Source organism: Biomphalaria glabrata, chromosome 9 (assembly GCF_947242115.1).
Source record: "Biomphalaria glabrata chromosome 9, xgBioGlab47.1, whole genome shotgun sequence".
Taxonomy (NCBI): Eukaryota; Metazoa; Mollusca; class Gastropoda; family Planorbidae; genus Biomphalaria; species Biomphalaria glabrata.
The window spans coordinates 33789499-33810308 of record NC_074719.1 but is presented as its reverse complement, the minus strand read 5'-3'; the positions used below and the strand labels follow the sequence as shown (position 1 = coordinate 33810308).

Genomic DNA, 20810 nt, shown 5'->3' with positions numbered 1-20810 from the left:
GTGTTAACTATGCGTTCATTAGATATAAAATTGTTTACCCTAACCCTCTGAGCTCTCTGGGTCAAAAATTCATTAGCCCATAGTATTATGTATGGACTAATCTGCAACGCTTTCATCTTTTCTAAACATTTAGACACAATGGAAGTAAGTGAAACAGGTCTATAGTCATTCATTTCCTTCGGTTTGGAAACCTTTGGCACAGGTACAATTATAGATGACTTCCACACAGGTGGTATCTCATGGTTTAGTAATGAAGTAGAAAATATATAGATCCAGTTTAGATTTGGAATACAAAAATATTCACTAGCTAAAATTCTAAATCTACTGATCTATACTTAATTTGTTAGATATTATATCACATTATATGACATCTACAAAAATTATTATTAAGATATAATTATAGATTCTAGACTAGTTATATATGTACATAAAATATATAAATAAAAGAAAATTTATGCAGGCCTAGATCCCATAAATTTATAATTGATCCAGATCTATCAGTAAAAGTTACCTTCGATTGGCAGTTTTACCCAATCTAATCTATACAAGAAAATTTATAATCCATGCCTTGCCTACACCCCATATACATTAAATAATAGTTTCCATTCCATGCCATGCCCAGACCCATGAGTTCATGAAGTAATAAATGATGTGGTGTCAAGTTGGATCTATCCCCTGAAATTCAGTACTTTAATATAAAACTCACATACCCGGTATCTAGTTAATTATTTGCTATGACACTCTGATAAACTTGGACTTGTGTGATACATATATATGTTTCTTATCAGATTTAATTAATGAAGTTTTGGTGCATTTTAACCTGTAATAAGGCTACAAAAGTATCATCAGGTGTATTCTAAGCATTGGTATTTTTCCTGGCAACATTTCTATTCTAGTCTGTGATAAATTATAAATAAAAAAAAAATGTTTGTAATGTTTCAGTTATTAACAAGGCAACCAGTTCTGATGATGTACCAGAATGGCTCAAGGATCATACTTATACTATTTCTACTCTCTGGGCATCCATTCAATATTTAATGTAAGTACTACTATACAATTTTTATTTTAGTTATCTAATAGATGTTTTATGAATTGTGTGATTTTCATGGTCAAGCAACATCCAAATATCTGGGACGGAATTTAACATTTTTCTCTAGTTTTTTTTTATTTATAACACTCTTAAGCACATTCATCTTTCATGAATGCCTAATATACCTTGGCTGTTGTGCAGTCCATTCCTTTACAATAAACTGTTGGATGAAATTAGGCAAAATTGTCTGATAATGTGTATGTTTGATACAACAATGTTTTCAATTTAATAATATTATTTTTTTAACTTTAATGTTTTAAAAGAAATTAGCCAATATGCCTAATTGTATAATTACAGTTATGTTTGGAAATGCAAGAAAAAGGCATGCATTCCTGAAAAGTCAATGATTGGTTGCACCTCTTAAAGGTAAGGTACTGCAATTTTTCCCTATGCACTTTTCTTATAAGCTGAAGTACTTGTATTTTTGAAAAATTAGTTTTCCATGAAAATGTAAATCATAATATGTTATAGTTGCTTTTAGATGAGTTCAATGTGCATCAAATTAACTGAATATCTGCCTTCACCTATAGTAATAATTCATAACTATTAAGGTCAGGGTCATGTCTACACATTAACGCAGTAGCTCCTTTTAGGTACGGTACAGACTATTTTTAGAATGGAAAAATTATATAATTATACTTAATAACATATATAGGTTTAGCATGGTCAACACTTATGTCACATATTTTTTTATTTTTTTAAAATCCTTTTATTTATTTTTATAACTAGATAACTTTCTGTTATGAAAAAAGATGAGATTCTTGGACTCCTGCATAGCACCACCAGAAAGGAAAATCCCATCATGTTGCAAAATAAAAGTCTTGGACCAATTTTAATTAAAGTTATATATATATTATGCTGTAAGCTCTATACATATTTATGTATATCCTGTCATTCAGCCAACAGGTTTGGATTTAGTATTTCTTTAAATCTGTTTGATATTTACTTTAAAACTATTAATCTGAGCCCCATTAAAACAAGAGGGAGTGCAGTGGATGAGTGGTAAAGCACTTGGCTTCTGAATTGAGGGTTCCTGGGTTCGATTAAGACTGGTATTTTCAATTTCAGAATCCTTAAGGCTACTCTGAGTCCACCAAGCTTTAATGGATACATGGCAATAGTAAGGAATAGGTAAAGGCGGTTTGGGGATCCATGGCTGAATGGTTAAGTCATGGGTTTGAATCTCTGTGAAGACTCAGATTTAAAATTTTTAGATTTTTGGGTGCCCGTGAGTCCACCTAACTCTAATGGGTAGCTGACTTTCGTTTTGGAAAGTAAAGATGGTTGGTTGTTGTGCTGGCCACATGATGCACTGGCCAAAGAATCAAATGACCTTAACATCATCTGCCCTATAGATTGTGAGGTCTGAAATGGGATTTTTTTTTAAAAGGTGGTTGGTCGTTGTGCTGGGTACATGACACCCTCGCTAACCATGGGGCACAGAAACTGATAAACTTCATATCATCTGCCCTATAGATTGCAAGATATGTAAGGGAAATTTTACTTTTTAAAAATTAAAATAAGAATCTAACAAAAGTAAACATATAAAATATGGTGCATTCTCCTTAAAACTAAAACCTGGTGCGAAGGTTTAAAATGTTGGCAAAAAAAGCAACATCAATTAAATAATCTTAATTCCCTTTGAAAAACTTACTGAGAAGAACATGCATGTTGTTCCCTCATAAGTTTCTTGACAGAGGAAATCTTGTTTATATTAGATTTGAATTAAGCAAATTAAGAAAAAAAATATAATCATTATTTCAAATGGTTGTATCTAAACCTTATGAATTATTTTTCAGTTATAAGTATATTGAAATGAATGGATAATCATGAAATTGTTAAATAATTGCTGCTATCATTCCATTGACTAAAGAACCATATTTTTTTTTTTAATTAATTTCAAAATGATTTTTTTCAAGCATAGAGTTCACATAGATCTTGAGTGAATTTTTTTTTTATTATTTGACTAATGCTTTAATTTTATTGTATCATTAGTTTTTTATTTTTATTACCCAGAATATTTAAAAAATGAGTACACTATTTTCATGTAATAATGTAACTTGGTATTCACACATCAAAATACGCTATAATCTTTAGGCCATACAGATTTGTATAAATTAACTTGTTTAAATACATTGTAAATGTATATTGTTAGGATAAGAATAAAGTTTTTCTGTAGACAATTATTGTTCAAGATTTGTTGATGCTCCTGCTTAATCAATTATATATACAGGTCATTAGTTTTAACACGCGACTGGCACAAGAAAAACTGGTCGCCCCCAATTTCGTTACATAGATGTAAAAAAACGTGACCTCAAATCAGTGAACATCAATACTGACAATGGGGAAGACATAGCTCTAGACCGCAATAGATGGAGAGAGACAGTGACCAAGAAAGCTATGGACAGTGAAAGTACATGGGTCTCAGCTCAGAAAGAAAAACGTACAATCCGAAAAACGGCCAGCTCCTCTACCACCGAAGCAAAAGACACCTTAACCTGCGCTATCTGTGGACGGGAGTGTCTCTCCAAAATAGGGCTCCACAGCCACATGAGGAAGTGTGCTCTGAGATGAACCATAGTCGTTCTACGACTGAAGGAGGCCAATGATGATGATGATGATACAGGTCATTAGTTTTAACACGTCTGATAATAAATGACAGTACAAGTTATTTAATGAAATTTTTTTCAGCTGCTTTAGACCTACATCAATGTGAGGTACCAGTACTTTGATTGTGTCATAGAACAATTTAAAGCAACATTTTGAAATGAATAGTGTGTAGAATTGACAGTAAATACATTTAAGTGATGGGCTGTGATCTGCATGAATTGAGAGCTGATCATGTATTGAATTTGTGTTTTTGATCTTTACTTCAAGTAAATGTTAATGAACAATTAATTTTTAATGAATAAATAATTTAAAAATAAATACAAAGAAACCATAAACATCTACTTTAGTTTAATTTCTTTTTCATCAGAACAGAATTTCCAACTTTGCATTCTTAAAATAAAATATAATTTATTTAGAGTAGAGTCAGAACACAAAATCATAGTTTTGAAATTAAGTAAATTAAGCTAAGGTGTGATCTCTTATAAACATTTATATATAGACTACACACAATTTAATTATTATTTTTTCAAATTGCAGGAACTAGTACATGTACTTATGCATATTTGACAATAAAAAACCTTAGTCAATGAAATAGTAATACTAGTAAATGAGATAAAAGTAAACTAAATATCATCAATGCTATTGAAGCCACACTTGTTTCTTTTTATCTTGTTTGGTGGACTGCAATTAATGTTGCTATTAATTTTAGTGATCGTCTTAGCTGAAATGCCAGTGTCGTCTCTTTGAATCCTAAGCTTATTTTCTTGGTAACTGGAAGTCCAGATATTTGGAGTTTCATTTTAAACACCTATACTTTCTGAAATGGCCTTCCGATAGGCAAAACCAATTTGCCTAACATGTCATATGCACATAAAGAGGTACCACAGAAATGCTTTAAAACAAGCTTAGGCGCCAACTTGCTTTAACTGACATAGAATAAGAGAGCACCTGGTTGCATACAGCTTCAGAATGAGACAGTTGGAGGTCACTTACAAAGGTGTGGTATACACCAATGAAAATTAATTGCCGAGGGTAGACGGCAAAAAAAAAAAAAACTGATTCTGCCACATGTGGACAATGGTTATGCCTGTGCTCAGTGTGGCATAATATGTAGGTCACAGCTTGGGCTGAGTAGCCACTGGAAACATAGCATTCCTCATAAGTCTTCGGAATCAAAGACAAGCATATCATTTTTGTAGCTTAGTTTGTAGCTTCTGTAAATGCATGAAATGCCGTCACAAATGACACAAGTCCTCTGTGAGTTTGATGGATTATAAACATCTTACTTCTTTGCCTTATATTAAATGATCCTTCTGTCTGTTCCACTAGGTACTTGCGTTTATCTAAATATCATTGATATATCGTAACATGTCATCAAAATAAAAACGAGAATCTCTGCAACTGGTTTACAAGTCAGAAGTCATCAATAACACTTCCCAGTTAGTAAAAAAAAACAATTTAGATTAGTCAAATTAGTGACTGATTAAGATTATTCGATTCATTTAGGCCTATAAATGTTTTTTTATGTGAATATATAATGATACTTTACACTTTGTGGCTTTACTAGTAGATCTATACTTTGGAGTAGACTTGTTTGTTGAGCTAAAGTACACATCTAGTAATCATCTAGCCAAATGTAGTGATCTACTAGATCTAGATCTAGAAGTAGTCTAGTAGTAGAGAGAGTATCTGTCATATCGTGATCAGTAGGCGGCTGAAGTTTTATAAATCTATTCCATGACAAAAACCCTGGCTAGATTTAGATCTACTGGTCTAGACATCTAGATCTAACTAGAATTAAACAAGAAAACTGAATTAGAGAAGTAGCTTTCTGGATCTAGAACTAGAATCTATATATTATTAATATTAGATCTAGTTGCGTCGAACGCTTGATTTTTGGTTGTTGTTTTCAATAAATGCACATAAAATACATAGTATTTTGGCAATAAAAATACCCAGTTGGTAGTCAAGTAATTCTAATAATTAATTAATGAATGACTCTATCAGTATTTGTTTATTTACATCTGTATCATATGACTTATTATTTATACTTATTTTATATCATTCGTCCAAGAAAATCTAGCTCTATATCTATTTCATTTTAGATTAGGCTATAGGTTTTTTGTCATTTTATTTAGGCTACAATATTACCAAGATTAACTTTTTCTTTGTTTCCCACGAGACGTGTATGCCTATAGCCTAGTCCTTTCGATAATAATAAAAAAAAAACGATTAGAAATGCTTAGCTTGGAGTGTCAAAACTGTATTAGGCCTCCTATTTTTATTTCGTGCAATTTAGTATATCGTAACAAATACGCATTTAGCGGAACGGTAGACATGTCTTCATCCAGATTTAGTGTAAATAAACCAAACACTGAAAGATTGTATTTTCGGAATTTAGATTCTATTTTTTGGAAAAAAAAGTGGCATTTTATAGGGTGATCGAAAAAAATAACTTTTGTGACGATCAGTTATTCAGGGAAATTGTATCTATTTTATCAGATAGTCAGAAAATGGATAAAGTTTTTACAGATCTAATAAAATATAGAGTAAGGAAGTTTTACTCTCAATGTAGGTCAATCCAAGTGACTCTCGGAGTAAATTTCTTCTTTGGCATCATCATCCATTTTTCAAAATGGTATGGTGCGCGAAAAAAGATGCGCGACGGCACTTCGACTCTCTTTGTCTTTGTAAAAAACTCGAAGCTGGTGTTCCATTAGTATAGTTCCATGACCTAACTACTTATTTATATTAACACATATATTTATTAATATCCACTTATCATGTCTTCTTATGACAAAATACTAGAATTAGTTTAATTAATGGAGCTTACTGGGGATAAGAAGAGGGAATTCATTGAATGATATTTTTTTTTAAAAGCAGAAAGAGAGAAAGAAAAAAGCAGAAATTGATGAAAGGGAAATTAGAGAAAGATATTTTTCCCACAATGCAAATGTGTCTCGTTGATTACCGTGTGCGAGATCATATTCTCCATAAACAAGTGAATCTCGTTGTCCACAACCAATAAATGTCACTAACTATAAAACAATGTTGTGACAGGGGTTGAACCCCAGAAGTTTTCGAAGTACAAGCTCGATACATGTTTTTTTTTCAATTACAAATCAATGCGAAAAGATTAACCTCGCTCGTCTGACATATTGCACATATTCAGTAGTTATCATTCCGAAATTTATAATAAATCTTTTAAGCTATTAGTTTGTTATTAAGTTAACAGCAATGCCTAGTCGTGTGATTAGTGGACTGGAGTTATTATCTTGACGATCCAGGGTCCATAGCTGCCCCTTCCATCCCGTCGTCCAGCGTGAGGTTTGGACTAGGAAGTAGTTTATCTTTAACTTTAAAGGAACATCCTAAACATGTAAATATTTTACACAAAAAAAAAACAACATTTTTACAACTCCAAATGATTTTTTTAAAACATTACTACTTTTGACAATCAAAACAAAATGAAGTCTTGAATATTCCTTGCAAAAAGGCGGATCCGATAGGGATCCGTCATCACACAAACTTTCTTTGTAATCTTGTTTATTTATGGGGTGTTAAAAAAAGGATGAAACAATAGATTTTTTTGGTAAAGTTGGCCTAGCGTTGGCATACAAAACAATTTATCGAAGACTAAGGGCTTTTATTGTCATTATAAATATGTAAAGCAACGGACTCACCAAATATTTTACAATTATTCTCACCGTTAAGTCTTCTTCCTTGCACATTGCTTTACTTTCCTTGAACTCCTGTGACAAACTTTCACATTTAGTTTGTAGATAAGCCATAAATCTACTAGCCGCGTAAAATTCACTTGTAACTTCTTCTTTAAGTTCAACATATTTTTCATTTAAATTTTCTTGTAATTTTGTGCATTCCGCATTATCATCGACACACTTGTTAATTCTTTCATCAAGCATTTTATTAATTAATTTTTGATGTTTTAATTTTTGCTGTACTTTCTTGAATTGTTTACTTTGTTCAGTAAAACTTGAATTTATCTCTTTAAATTTTTCTGTTAATGTCTGATACTCTGTGAATGATACACAATGATACAAAATATGTATTAGTAGTCAGAATAAAATTATCTTGTTATTATTGCTAACAAATTGTAAAATATAAAGTCGTAGAAAAACATTGTGCTATAATCTGGTTGCTTTTTTTTTTTTTTTATAGTTATTTATAGTATTATATGCTTGTAACAAATGTTCTAACCTGTTGAGATAGAGTTTGACACTTTAAAGGATACAGGTTGTAGAGGTATGTTATTTTCTAAAATTGTGGCTGAGTCGGCTACCATTTTTAACTGACTACCTAAATTGGAAAAAAAATCGTTTTTATTAAACTGCATGGATCTAAGTTTATTTACTTTTAATTCTCCTTCTCTGTTTTTCTCTTCACTCTTTTTTTTCTTTTTTTCTCTCCCTCTCTATTACACTCTTTTTTCTCTCTTTTTGCTATTGTTGTTGTAGAACTACTAGGGTTCATTTCGTAGACCACTTTTTCATGTAACTGTAGAGCACTACTACTCTAGAGAGACTTATACATTCACATATGACGGAGCCATTTTTGGTTTGGCACGCTTTTCAACCTGAGATAATGCCACTGATTATTTTCGCTGACCATAGTTGTTTTTGTCAACATCTTTTTCCACATAGTGCGGTTGTTATGTGTTTATGTCTTTGCAATAGTCAAAATCGAATTCTACTGCTTCGATGTCCTGCTTCATTACATTCACATATATGAGGCTTGCAATCGAGAGTTGTCCAATAAAAATATTTGATACAGTGGTCTTCAAACTTTTTTGTATATTGTTCTTTAAAAAAAATTCGCCAGCTGTCCCCTCTAATAAAAATACTAATAAAGAAGCGTGAGAAGGTACATTGAAAAAAAAAATGTCATTATGTATTAATTTTCGTGCTGTCAAAAATATAACTATTGCACAAATAGGCCTATAATATAATTATCAGGACTTCGATTCAAATCATTTGAATAATTCCTCCATAAGTTATATTAAGACCTACTATATTTAGGTTAAATTGTAAACTTAGCTTTATTTTTCTAACTATTATTATTGCTGAAAGGGAACCTTGTAATTACTGCAGTTTAACAATATTTAAAAATTTCAAGCTTTAAATTATCCTAAAGTAAGGCGAAGGTTTTTTTTAGTGGCTACGTCCTGCTACTTATTAAGTTTTTTGCAGCCCTAAATCCAGTTTAACCTTGTATATTTAGGGAAAAGCTAAAAAATAATTCCACTTTCGACCACAGTTTTTGAATTGCACATGAACATTTAAGTGCAGTCATATATCTGTTGTGCCTCCTAAGTTAACATTCTTTTTACTGCAGACATAATTTTGTAAATGTATTTTTTTCTTTTACTTAATTTGAACATCAGTAACTGATGTTTAAAAAGTGGCATTTATTTTTAAATTTATTACATCCCAGAAGCGAAGCGTAAGTTTATTATAGAGCATTGTAAGGTCTTTAGGTAATAAATCATTTGTCAGCAAACACGTTATGTGAGATTATAAAACTATTTAAAATAGATTTAATATATCTCGATAAAAGAGAAAATGATTTAAGCAATGAAAGTTCATTTCTTTCCTTGCAGTCGGAGGTTGGTTTCATTCATTTGCGCTACATACCTACCACGTAAAACACATTTTTTGACTGCTTTAAGTCATCGCCAAACCGTGAATCTTACTGTTACTAAAAATAAAAATAATCCAAAATTGTATATAACTCCCTTTTGAAATCCAGTGAACCCCAGTTTATAATAAAAGAGTTTAACATGTTGCTCATCATTTGTTTCACAAAGGTATTGAAAGATGAGCTTATTTTCTGCTTGGTTTTGTATTTTATTAACAATTTTTTTATAATTAGATTCAAAGAGGAAATAAATTGTAGAATAATTTTTAAATGTTTCCAGAGTATCACAAATCAAACACCCCTGAAATGAGATCCCCCCTCGCAGGGGGGGGGGAGATCGGAAATAAATGGCTAATTTTTTTCTTTGATTTTGTTTATTTTAGGTGAGATTTTAATACTAAACAATCACTTGCCCAAGCACAGCCAAGGGGGTTTTAAGTTTAAAACGCCTTACCAGTGTTTTTTGAGTTTAAAACCACCTACCAGGGTAACGAATGTATGCTACCAGGGGTTTTGCAGTTAAATCACCCTCTTCTATAAAAAAAATTCAAAACAAGAGCACAGCTAAGAAAGATTAAGATTTTAAAACCCCTTTTGAATTTTTTTTTTACGATAAAACCCCATCTTCAATATTAGACTAAAGCATGCATTCGTCACCAGATTCTATGAGCAAGCCAAGAGGATGTTTGTGTTTAAAACCCCATACAGCGGGGTTGGAAGCTAAAAACCACATATTAATTATAAAAAACAAATTACACACTCAAAATTCTATGAGCGTAGCCAATAGGGGTTTTGAGTTTAAACCCCCTTTCAGAGTGATTTGAAGCTAAAAACCACATTTTCAGTATAAAAAAAAATTACACACTTAAGATAAAAACCTCTCTTCAATATAAAAAAAGCAATTACAAACTCAGATTTCTATGAGTGTTGCCTAATGGGTTTTGAATTTAAACCCCCTTCCAGTGTGGTTTAATGTTAAAAAATAACTATTCAATATAAAAAAAAAGCAAATTACACACTCAAAAATCAATGAACGTAGCCAACTCAAGTGACTTTTTAAGTTTAACCCCCTTCTTCCTGATGGCTTTTTTAAAGTTAAAAACCCCTCCAGATTGTTTAGAGTTTAAAACCCTCCAACAAAGAGTTTTGAGATTGAAAACCTCTCTCTTCAATATTATTCTAAAGCAAACTACAGTCACAAAATTCTATTAGCATAGCTAAAAGGGTTTTGAATTTTTTTTTAAATCTTCAGAGATTTTTTAGTTTAAAATCCCCCAACACATGATTTTGACGATAAAAACTCCCTTTTCGATATAAAACTACAGTCACCTAATTCTAAGAGCGCAGCGAAGAGATGCTACAAATTTCTACCAGTGGTTGGGCTCCATTAATAAAATGCAGTGAATAGTCATCTGCCCAAATTGAAAAATAAAATACTAAATATGGCTAAACAAAGATGGCTAAGACGGATTTTAGGAGTCAGTTATAGAGATCAGGTCTAAATCAAGGAAAGCCTATGGCGAACTGGGAGTCGACCTCTTAGTAAGGTTGTGATAGAGCGTCGCATGAGGTTAGCGAAACATGTTCTCCGACAAAATGAATAACGCATAATAAGAGTTGCGATGGCATGGAGGCCATTAAAAATAATAGTAGTAATTTTATAAAACAAAATGTAGGCTCAAGGCGCTGTAATAACATTACAAACACAGACACGACGGATAAAATGACAGCTAATCAACAAAAGATTTAAACAGATAGGCCTTAATGTTCTTAAAAGTGGTGTAGCATGTTGTCTGTCTGAGATCAATGGGGAGGGAGTTCCAAACCTTTGGTCCGTTAACTGAAAAAGCCCGCACACCGTAGCTTTTGAGGGAGAAACGTGGCACTACTAAAAGCGTTGAGTCCATTGAGCGAAGGGCTCTCTGGCAGACATATGGAGTAATCAGTTCGCTAAGGTACAATGGCATCTCATTGTTATATATATACTGAGGAAAGCACAAACAGAAACTTCCTAAAACAACTTGGCGCCAAACTTTCATGGAGGTCCTCAGAGCATGACTGAAGAGGCTTCAGACATTGCCAGTGTCAGATTTGTGTGGAAACAGATTGTCGCCCAATGCGCCGAACGGCGCGGGAAGATCTAAGTCAGTAAGAATAGCACATTAGGTTTTTGAAATAAAACTTTTTAATAGCGGAATAATGCACTGTAGAGATACCTCAGAATATGCATTTTGTTGGCTTTCAATACCGAAAATAGTGCTTGGCGGCTGGGCTTCGCCCGCGCTGGGGGAGCTTCCAGTGCTCCTCCAGACCCTTTTGCTAGCAAGGTCGGGGAGTCTAATTTCTCCCACTAACTCCAGGAAGAATCTATTCTAGGGTACAATAAACTTCTTCCAAAAGAATGAAGGGTCAGAATGTAATAAAGATTAATTATACACACAAACACACACTAACACACACACACACACACATATATATATATATATATATATATATATATATATATATATATATATATATATATATATATATATTTGGCGGGGGGAGAAAAATCCCCCCCCCCCCTGAAAAAAAATCCTGGCTACGGGTAAAAGGTACACCTATTTAATATGCATAAAGTGAACCTCGTTCCATTAATGTCTGTCATACAATGTATTAATGTTAATATTACAACATAATAATGTGCTTAAAATTAGGACATATATGAATATGCACCAAACATCTTTTATTATAAAGACAAGGTGTGTTAATATAAATAGAAACGATACTGTACATTATAAATGCGCTTAACATACAGAGCAGGAATGGCTGGCACATTTATCATTTTGTCATGACTGTTAAGATGTTACATTCCTTGACCATGTCACTGTGACCAGACGTCTGTCTAGCTGTGCTGGTATATCTCCAGAGGTAGAGATGAACAACTCCCATTTTTTTAATTTGTTTTGTCCAAAACATTGAGTTTATGGATACACAGGTGACCACAAGTCAGATTCTATGAACATAGTTTTAATGTCAGCATATTGACACTCTCTAGAGGTCACACCTTACGAGGGAACTGAGTTTGTTTACTTGGTAGTAAATCTTTAGTAGGAGGCTGGACTTCAAGCCACACCTCTACACAGGTAACCAGGTATATCTCCAGAGATAGGGATAAACAACTCCTACCCTCTTTTATTTGTTTAGTCCATCACGTTGAGTTCATTGATAGACAGGTGATAGGCAAGTGAGATATGATGGACGTAGACACTCTCTAGAGGTCACATAAGTTTGCTTACTTGGTAGTAAATCTTAATTAGGGGTCTAGACTTCAAGCCACACCCCTACAAGTGTAATCAGACAATGAGTTTGTTTATTTAGACAAAAATCTCAATCTTTTGGCTGGACTAGAGGCAACACCTCTTCACTTGTGCCGAGTTACTTCGATATAAATCTCAATTAATAAGCTGGACTGAAGATCACACACCTAAACGAGTGACCATTTGCTACACAGATCACAAACCGCGTGATTTCATAGCCCAGTAAGCCAGTAACTAATTATTTTGTAAAAAAAATGTAAAAGGCTCAGATTTGTGTATATTAGCGTAAAAGACACGACCAGGCCTATCTTTTAATGAAAAACTAAACACCCCCTACTCCTTATTTTATTTATGTAGTCATTGACACTCAAATTATTGATAGACATTGACCATTGTTAAGCCAGAATGGAAAAACACAACGATCTAAGAAATCATACTACACTGTAAATAAATATTACGTTGATTTACTTTACCTAAAGTGTTAACTTGAATAATACTGATGCGTTAAGTGTCTTGATTTCATAACGATATTGTTAATAATTTGGGCTCACATAGGTCTCACCAGCCACACGAGGAGGCATATAACCCCATTGCAAAGCCCTCAGCCCCCTGGATGACAAAGTGGTCATCATCGAACCACGATGGACGATTTATATATAAGTCTCGCAGACACTCACTACAGGACTCTAAGTTTATTAATGATGAGATTCAGAGACTACAAAAAGAAGAAGTAATAGAACCTTCAAAGTCCCCCTGGCGTCACAGGTTCTAATAACAGCCAATAAGAGGCACAAAAGACAAATGGTTATTTACTATAGTCAGACGATTAACAGATTTACGCTGCTAGACGCTTACCCCATGCCAAGAGTGGATGAATAAGCAGAGAAGATAGCACACATTTTTCTGTCTTCAGCACTCTGGACCTCAAAAATGCCTATCATTAGATCCCGATTAAAGAAGAAGAAAGACTGCTGGGGTACAAAATATCTAAAGGTCAGCTCAAGCCTGACCCAGAAAGATTCCGAGCCTTTCTCTAAATACTCCGCCGAACCTTCGAGAACAGAAACGAATAGTGGGCCTGATGGCTTATTTTTTCTCTTTAGATTCCTAATTTCTCAGACAAAATAAGCTTTTTAACTAGAAATAAATGATTTCCTATCCCTGAGGAGGTCAAACAAGCATTCCAGAACTTGAAGCAGGAGCTCGAGATATCCGCTGTTTACACCATAGATCACAATCGCCCGCTAATAGTGGAGACAGATGCGTCTGACATAGCTATAGCAGCTACACTTAACCAAGATGGCCGGCCTGTGACCTTCTTTTCCCAGACACTATCGCAAAGCGAAAGGAGACACTCAGCAGTGAAAAATGAAGCGTATGCAATAGTAGAATCTTTGAGAAAGTGGAAATATTTTCTTATCGGAAAACCCTTTACCATTGTCAAGGGCCAGCGATCCGTGTCCTTTATGTATTGTAGACAAAATAAAGTCAAAATCAAGAATGAGAAGATCCAAAGGTGGAGGTTAGAGCTATCCTGCTTTCACTACGACATCGTTCACAGACCAGGTACACAGAACACTGCTGCTGACACTTTCAGCAGAAATCGCTACTTATCCGCAATGTCAAGTAACGACGTAAAATTACTCCACAATAGTTTGTGTCACCCTGGTGTAACTCATATGCTACATTCCGAGATAAAAAAATGTACCTTTTTCTTGCGATGACGTCAGAACAGTGATCAATCAGTGCCAGTCATGTGCTGAACTTTAACCTCGATTCTTCAGGCAACCAACAGGCCAAGTAATCAAAGCCACTCAGCCATTCGAAAGAATAAGCATGGACTTTAAAGGACCTCTCTCTTCCAACTCACGCAATAAATATCTACTTACCATGATCTACGAATTCTCTAGGTTTCCTTATGCCTTTGCATGTCCAGATATGTCATCTGCTACTCTTGTTAAATGCCTAAATGAGTTATTCGCCTTATTCGGGCTACCCTCCTATGTCCATACCGACAGAGGTACTTCCTTTATGTCTGCTGAAGTACAGAAGTACCTAAGCGAAAGAGGAGTGGCTACGAGCAGGACCACGCCTTATAATCCTAGAGGAAATGGTCAAATTGAGAAGCTGAACAGTAGTCTTTGGAAAGATATAACCTTAGCTTTACACTCCCAGGACTTGAGTACGTCTCAATGGGAACTAGTATTACAAGACGCGTTGCACTCAATTCGGTCACTTCTGATCACGGCGACGAATAAAACTCAACACGAGAGACTCTTTGGATACTATCGCAGAAGTACTTCTGGAACATCCCTACCAACGTGGTTAACATCTCCTGGACCCTTGTTGTTAAAAAAAAATAATAGATCCTCTAAGTATGTCGTTTTAACAGAGGAGGTAGAGCTTGTGAGCAGCAACCCTCAATACGCTCTTATCTGAACACCTACGGGCCGAGAAGAAACAGTTTCTTTAAGATTGTTAGCGCCCAAAGAAAAAGACTGTTTCACAGAGAATGTGAGACCCCCTGTGCTAAGAGACGGTTCTTTCGGGAATGCGACACCCTCACTTCAGAGCGAAACAGAAAACGACGCAGAGAACTCTACTCTGAATCCTACTGCTAAGCAAACAACCAAGTCATTCTTATCGGGGGAAGTGGACTCGGTTGAAGCCCCGACCATCGAGTCACCAAGTAACGTTGTTGTTACTGATACTGATAGTACTGATAGTACCAATCCAACCTGCCGATACAAATTTGCCTTGTATTAAAACCTTTAGAAATAAAGCTAAATTTATTGTATAATTCTATTGATTTCAAATATAACGGACAAATGTAGACTTTAAATTACAAACCTGGTGATCAGTTGTTGATCTGAAATTCATGAATATATACATCCACCCACTATACAATCCAGATTGCACTATACTTTTAAGAGATTTAAATTAGTAAATAGTTAAATATATATTTAAATATTTTACATTGACCCTCTCCCACACACCCTTTACAGTTGGTGGCCTCGTACACAAACACACACTCATACTACACAGATTAGTTAATTAGGCCTATCTGTTTTAAAAAAACCTGTTAAGTTTCAATTCATCAGTCAGTAATAGAGTTTAAAACAAAAAAAAAAGTATATAAAGGAAAAGAAATCAATACGAGTATAGGTATGTTATGTAACAGTTTTGCAAAATGTTCAGAAACACAAGCTTTTTTCAAGACATGTAGGTATTCGGCTCCGGCTCCTGCCAAATATCATATTTTACTATTTGGCAATATGCGTCTCTGGCCGAATATGAAAAAGTACTATCCTGTGCTCCCCTATTACATATAGTAATAAGCATTCTCGCAAGTTATTGTCAATGGTTACTTTGTAAAATAAAAGGTTCAATTATTCTACATGAATGTAACCTTTAGCTTTTTTTTTTAAATAACATTTACATATTAATATATTAACATTTGAATATTAAATAAACTATAATCTGAAAATCGTATTATGTAGTTTGTTTAACAAATCATAAACGTTTACGCGCACAAGAAAAAAAAGACATTAGATACCCTCCTGTTACTGCAACAGAGTAATAGTTTAAAGATAGATATAAAAAAAAATTCATGAATTCAGTATGTAACGTTTTTTCTATTCTTAAATTGTAGCTGTATATATTTAGTTTGCTAGCGTGAATTTCGAATCCATTTTTAGATTTGTTTTGTTTTAGTGCCCTTCTAGTTTTTTTTATTCCATCTTTACGTCCCACTGTTATGCCTAGCGCCCTCCCCCTACAGCCCACCATAGTACAGAGCGCCCACCTACAGCCCCCTTTTGGCTCCCAGCGCCCTCCAATATCACGTAATCTTCCCCCTGGGGGCACTAGCACCTGCGTTGAAGTCCACTGATTTAATATATTATTTAAAATAATCCTGTACATTAAAAAAATAAAAATTAAAATATGATTTTAACATTTACTTGTTACGGAAATGCAACGTTGTAAAATGTCTTTCGTTGTCTCTGTTATGTATTCTTTGACCTCCGTGAAAGTTAATGTTTCTTTTTCTTGAATCCATAGTTCACATTTATTCTTCACCTGTATATGAACGAACACATTATATACATGTTATATAAATATGTTTAGTGAAAACGTTTCTCTTGTCATTTCTTGTATCCTTTTATTTGTAGAAATAAATGAGAAATGATGGAGAGCCTAGATAGAGAGGCACCAAAAATTGGCCTCCGCATAAACTTTGATAAGACTAAAATTTTGCGAGTGGGATATAAGGAAAAGGATGCCCCGGTCAGACTTGGCGATTCAAAGCTTATAGAGCTGTTCAACATATGCAACATGGAAGTTGTCTGTCAAAATTGAGAAAATACTAAATGAGGCTCAACATAAATGGCTGAGACTGCTTTTGGGTGTCAGTTACACAGATCGGGTCTCAATTAAGGAAATCCTATTCCGAACTGGGAGTCGAACACTTAGTGAGGTTGTGACAAAGCGTAGCATGAGATTTGCGGGAGATGTTCTCTGACAAATGAACTAGGCATTCCAAGAGTTGCGATGACATGGAGGCCAATACGAGGAAAACGCAAACAGGACACGTCCTCGTAAAACTTGGCGAGACACTTTCATGAAGGACCTCAGAACATTGAACACCAGGTGGGAGGAGGCTTCAGACATTGCCAGTGACAGATCTTTATGGAGACAGCTTGCTGCCCAATGAGCCGAATGGCGCGGGAGGACCTAAGTCTAAGTAAGTAAGTCAATACTTTTTATTTAGCTTATATCATCTCACTCATTGTGTTTGTCTGTCTATATGTCTGTCTGTCTGGTAAAAAGTTTGTACACGTTATATCAAGTTGAAATTTTGGACTATTATTTATTGGCTTATACAATGCATTCAATTTATTTATTAATTATTTTGTTCGATACCAATAAGGGAAATTAATCCTTCAGTATTCACAGATACAGATATGTGGGGCTTCATTCCCTTAGATAATTAAACACGTTATTTCTCTCACACCCATTCTTAGATCAAGTTGAAACTTTAAAAAAATATTGTACTTAGCAAAACATGAATACATTAAAAAATTAACCAATTATATATTTGAGTATTAATAATTTATTATTTTGTTTGATATTCAATTAGGGAAATAACTACTAAATTATCGATATAGTTAAGCTTGGTTATTTTTTTTTTTTTTATATTCTGGTGTGTTTGTTTTAAGTTTTGCATTTCTAAAATTCAATTAATAAAACCTATATTGAAGTTTATAAGAAATATTTTTATACATTCTTAAATGTGTCATTAAAAAAGGTTGCTAATTGATAGTACTAATTAAATACTGTCATAATCTCGGGTACAGCTAATTGTATTTTTCTTGATTTACACCAACATGTTAAGTGGAAGTTGTTTTTAAATTATTGTTTTAATTTGCATATTTATTGTTTCTTATTATCCAATTGTTGAGGCAATAACAATAATTGTAATTTTTTTTTTCATTTTTGTTGTGAATGTTACATTTTTTTTTTTGAGAGGGGGGGGATCGAAATAAATACTTAATTTTCTATTTCAGCACTCAAAAATTGTTTAGAAAGTATCAAAAGCTTGTTTCTTGAGCCCAGCATGAGGAAAGAAATGTTTGTTTTAATTTAATGTTCATATAATAAAGAGAAGAAATGTATTATTATGGAGGAAAAAAGTATTTTCTAATAATTATATTGCTCTGGTTATGAACTTAAAATATTAACTTACCAAAGATAATTCCATTACAATATTCTGAAAAAAATCGTTTATTTCCTCTAAATTCTCTAATTTTGAAGAAATGTCGGCCAACTCTGAGTTAGGTCTCATCTTCAGTTGTATGAGCTTAAAAATATTTAAATTACAAATTTTACAGTGATCTTCGTAATCTCTCTCTCTCTCTCTATATATATATATATAGAAAATTTAAAGAAACTAATGCAGAAAGAGTTTACAAAAAGTATATAAAAATTAAACACTTAACCCAAAAAGTAAGCAGACAGCTGCAGAGTGAATACATAAACAATGTAATATCTAAAGATAACAACAAAAACCTATGGTCATACATTAAGTCTAAGAAAATGGAAACAACAGGCGTAGCGCCATTAAAAGATGAACATAACATAATACATAATGATAATGAAACTAAAGCAAACATTCTAAACAAATACTTTGCATCAGCATTCTCAGCCCCAGGAGACAAAGACATATTACTGAATTTGAACCAAGTAGACAACATAGAAGATATAGTAGTACAAGAAAATGGAATTCAAAAACTATTAGCCAACACCAAACCAAATAAAGCTTCTGGACCTGATGGCATTCCAGCTAGATTACTCAAAGAACTAAGTAATGAGTTAGCCCCAGTGTTCAAAATACTCTTTCAGGCTTCACTTAACCAGGGCAGAGTACCAAAGGACTGGAAAGAAGCTAATGTCACCCCCCTATTTAAAAAAGGAGAAAAATCTGACCCAGGAAACTACAGACCAGTATCACTTACCAGCATCACATGTAAAATCCTAGAACACATAATATGTAGCAACATCATAAACTACTTAGACAAACAAAATGTCCTCACACCATACCAACATGGCTTTAGGAAATATAGATCATGTGAAACACAACTAATAGGACTAATTGATGATTTTTCAAAAGGTTTAGATAATAGTGAACAAATAGATGCATTCTTACTAGATTTTTCTAAGGCTTTTGACAAAGTTCACCACCATAGTTTGCTTAAAAAATTAAAATATTTCGGCATTAATGGTCCATTGCATCAGTGGATTAAGGACTTTCTGATAGGGAGAGAACAAACTGTAATAATAAATGGCTCTAAATCAACACCGATAACAGTAAACTCAGGTGTACCTCAAGGAACAGTCTTGGGTCCACTACTATTTTTAATTTACATAAATGATTTACCAAATTGCATTAGTTCAGGAACAAAAGTCAGATTATTTGCAGACGATTGCATAATATATAGAACAATAAAAACAACACAAGACACAGATATTTTACAAAGAGAATTAGATGAATTACAGAAATGGGAATCAAATTGGAGCATGTCTTTCCACCCAGAAAAATGTCAGTTGTTAAGAGTAACAAAAAAACTAAAACAAATTAATTCCACTTATCTTATTCATGGCAAACCAGTAACACAGACTAAAAACGCAAAATACCTAGGTGTTATAATAAATGAAAAACTGTCATGGAATCCACATATTGATGAAACTACAAAAAAATCAAACAAAGCATTAGGATTTATTAAAAGAAATTTCTGTAAATCAAATAAGAACATAAAACTAAAATGTTATTTAACTTTGGTTAGGCCAATAATAGAATATGCATCCTCCGTCTGGGACCCCTCAACTCAAGAAAACATAAAGAAACTAGAACAGACACAAAATAGAGAAGTGCGATTCATAACAAACGAATATTCACATTTGACTAGAGTAACACCTTTAGTAAAATCACTAAATTTAGAAAGCCTTCAGGACAGAAGGCTCAAAAGTAAAGTAGCAATCATACATAAAACACTGAACCATAATCTTCATATACAAAAACAAAATTTAATAAAATACTCTGAAAGACACAAAGATAAAGGCACATTCCTCGTCCCATATGCTAGGACAAATTTGTACAAATACTCCTTCTTCCCTAGTGCTATTAGAGCATGGAATGGGTTGCCTGAGCTAGCCAGGAAAACCAGTGACTTGGCAGAATTTAAGTCATTGGTTAATATGCATGACTAAATGCATGACGCGTAGGACGTAATCATCTTCTTTTTTGAAGTAACGTCTGTATTATATAAGATAAGAAGAAGATAAGATATATATATATATATATTGTTATGACTTTGCCATGCGCACCACCATCCAGGCTAGTGCAGAGATGCGCACTTCTAGGAACCAAACTAGAACAGGATGTTGACATGAAGAGACTAACGATTTCCGCCCAAGTAGAGAGCCAATATGGAGATGTTGTACTCAAGGCAGATGCCCTTTGTGTTTGTCATGTCTCTATGTAAATAAACGTCTATGTCCTCGTTGAGATGCCTCACTTAAGTTATTACAATATATATATATAATAAGGCTTGTCTTTGTAGGAAGATTAATGGGGAATGAAGTATTTCCCGTGGCTT

At 33.7% G+C, this 20810-nt stretch overlaps 1 protein-coding gene across 3 annotated transcripts in view; it reads right to left on the bottom strand.

Moving 5' to 3' along the window:
• LOC129928227 (uncharacterized) overlaps positions 1 to 20810 on the bottom strand; it is a 43521-nt gene that overhangs the window by 20219 nt on the left and 2492 nt on the right. The window contains exons 2-5 of one of the 3 annotated variants that reach the window (XM_056041520.1): positions 18401 to 18514; positions 16617 to 16734; positions 7919 to 8017; positions 7384 to 7736 (exon numbers count right to left, since the gene is read on the bottom strand). In XM_056041520.1, the coding sequence (XP_055897495.1) occupies positions 7384 to 7736; positions 7919 to 8017; positions 16617 to 16734; positions 18401 to 18514 (684 nt within the window). The remainder of the gene's footprint in view (positions 1 to 7383; positions 7737 to 7918; positions 8018 to 16616; positions 16735 to 18400; positions 18515 to 20810) is intronic. The other 2 variants (XM_056041523.1, XM_056041524.1) reach the window with 2 other exon arrangements.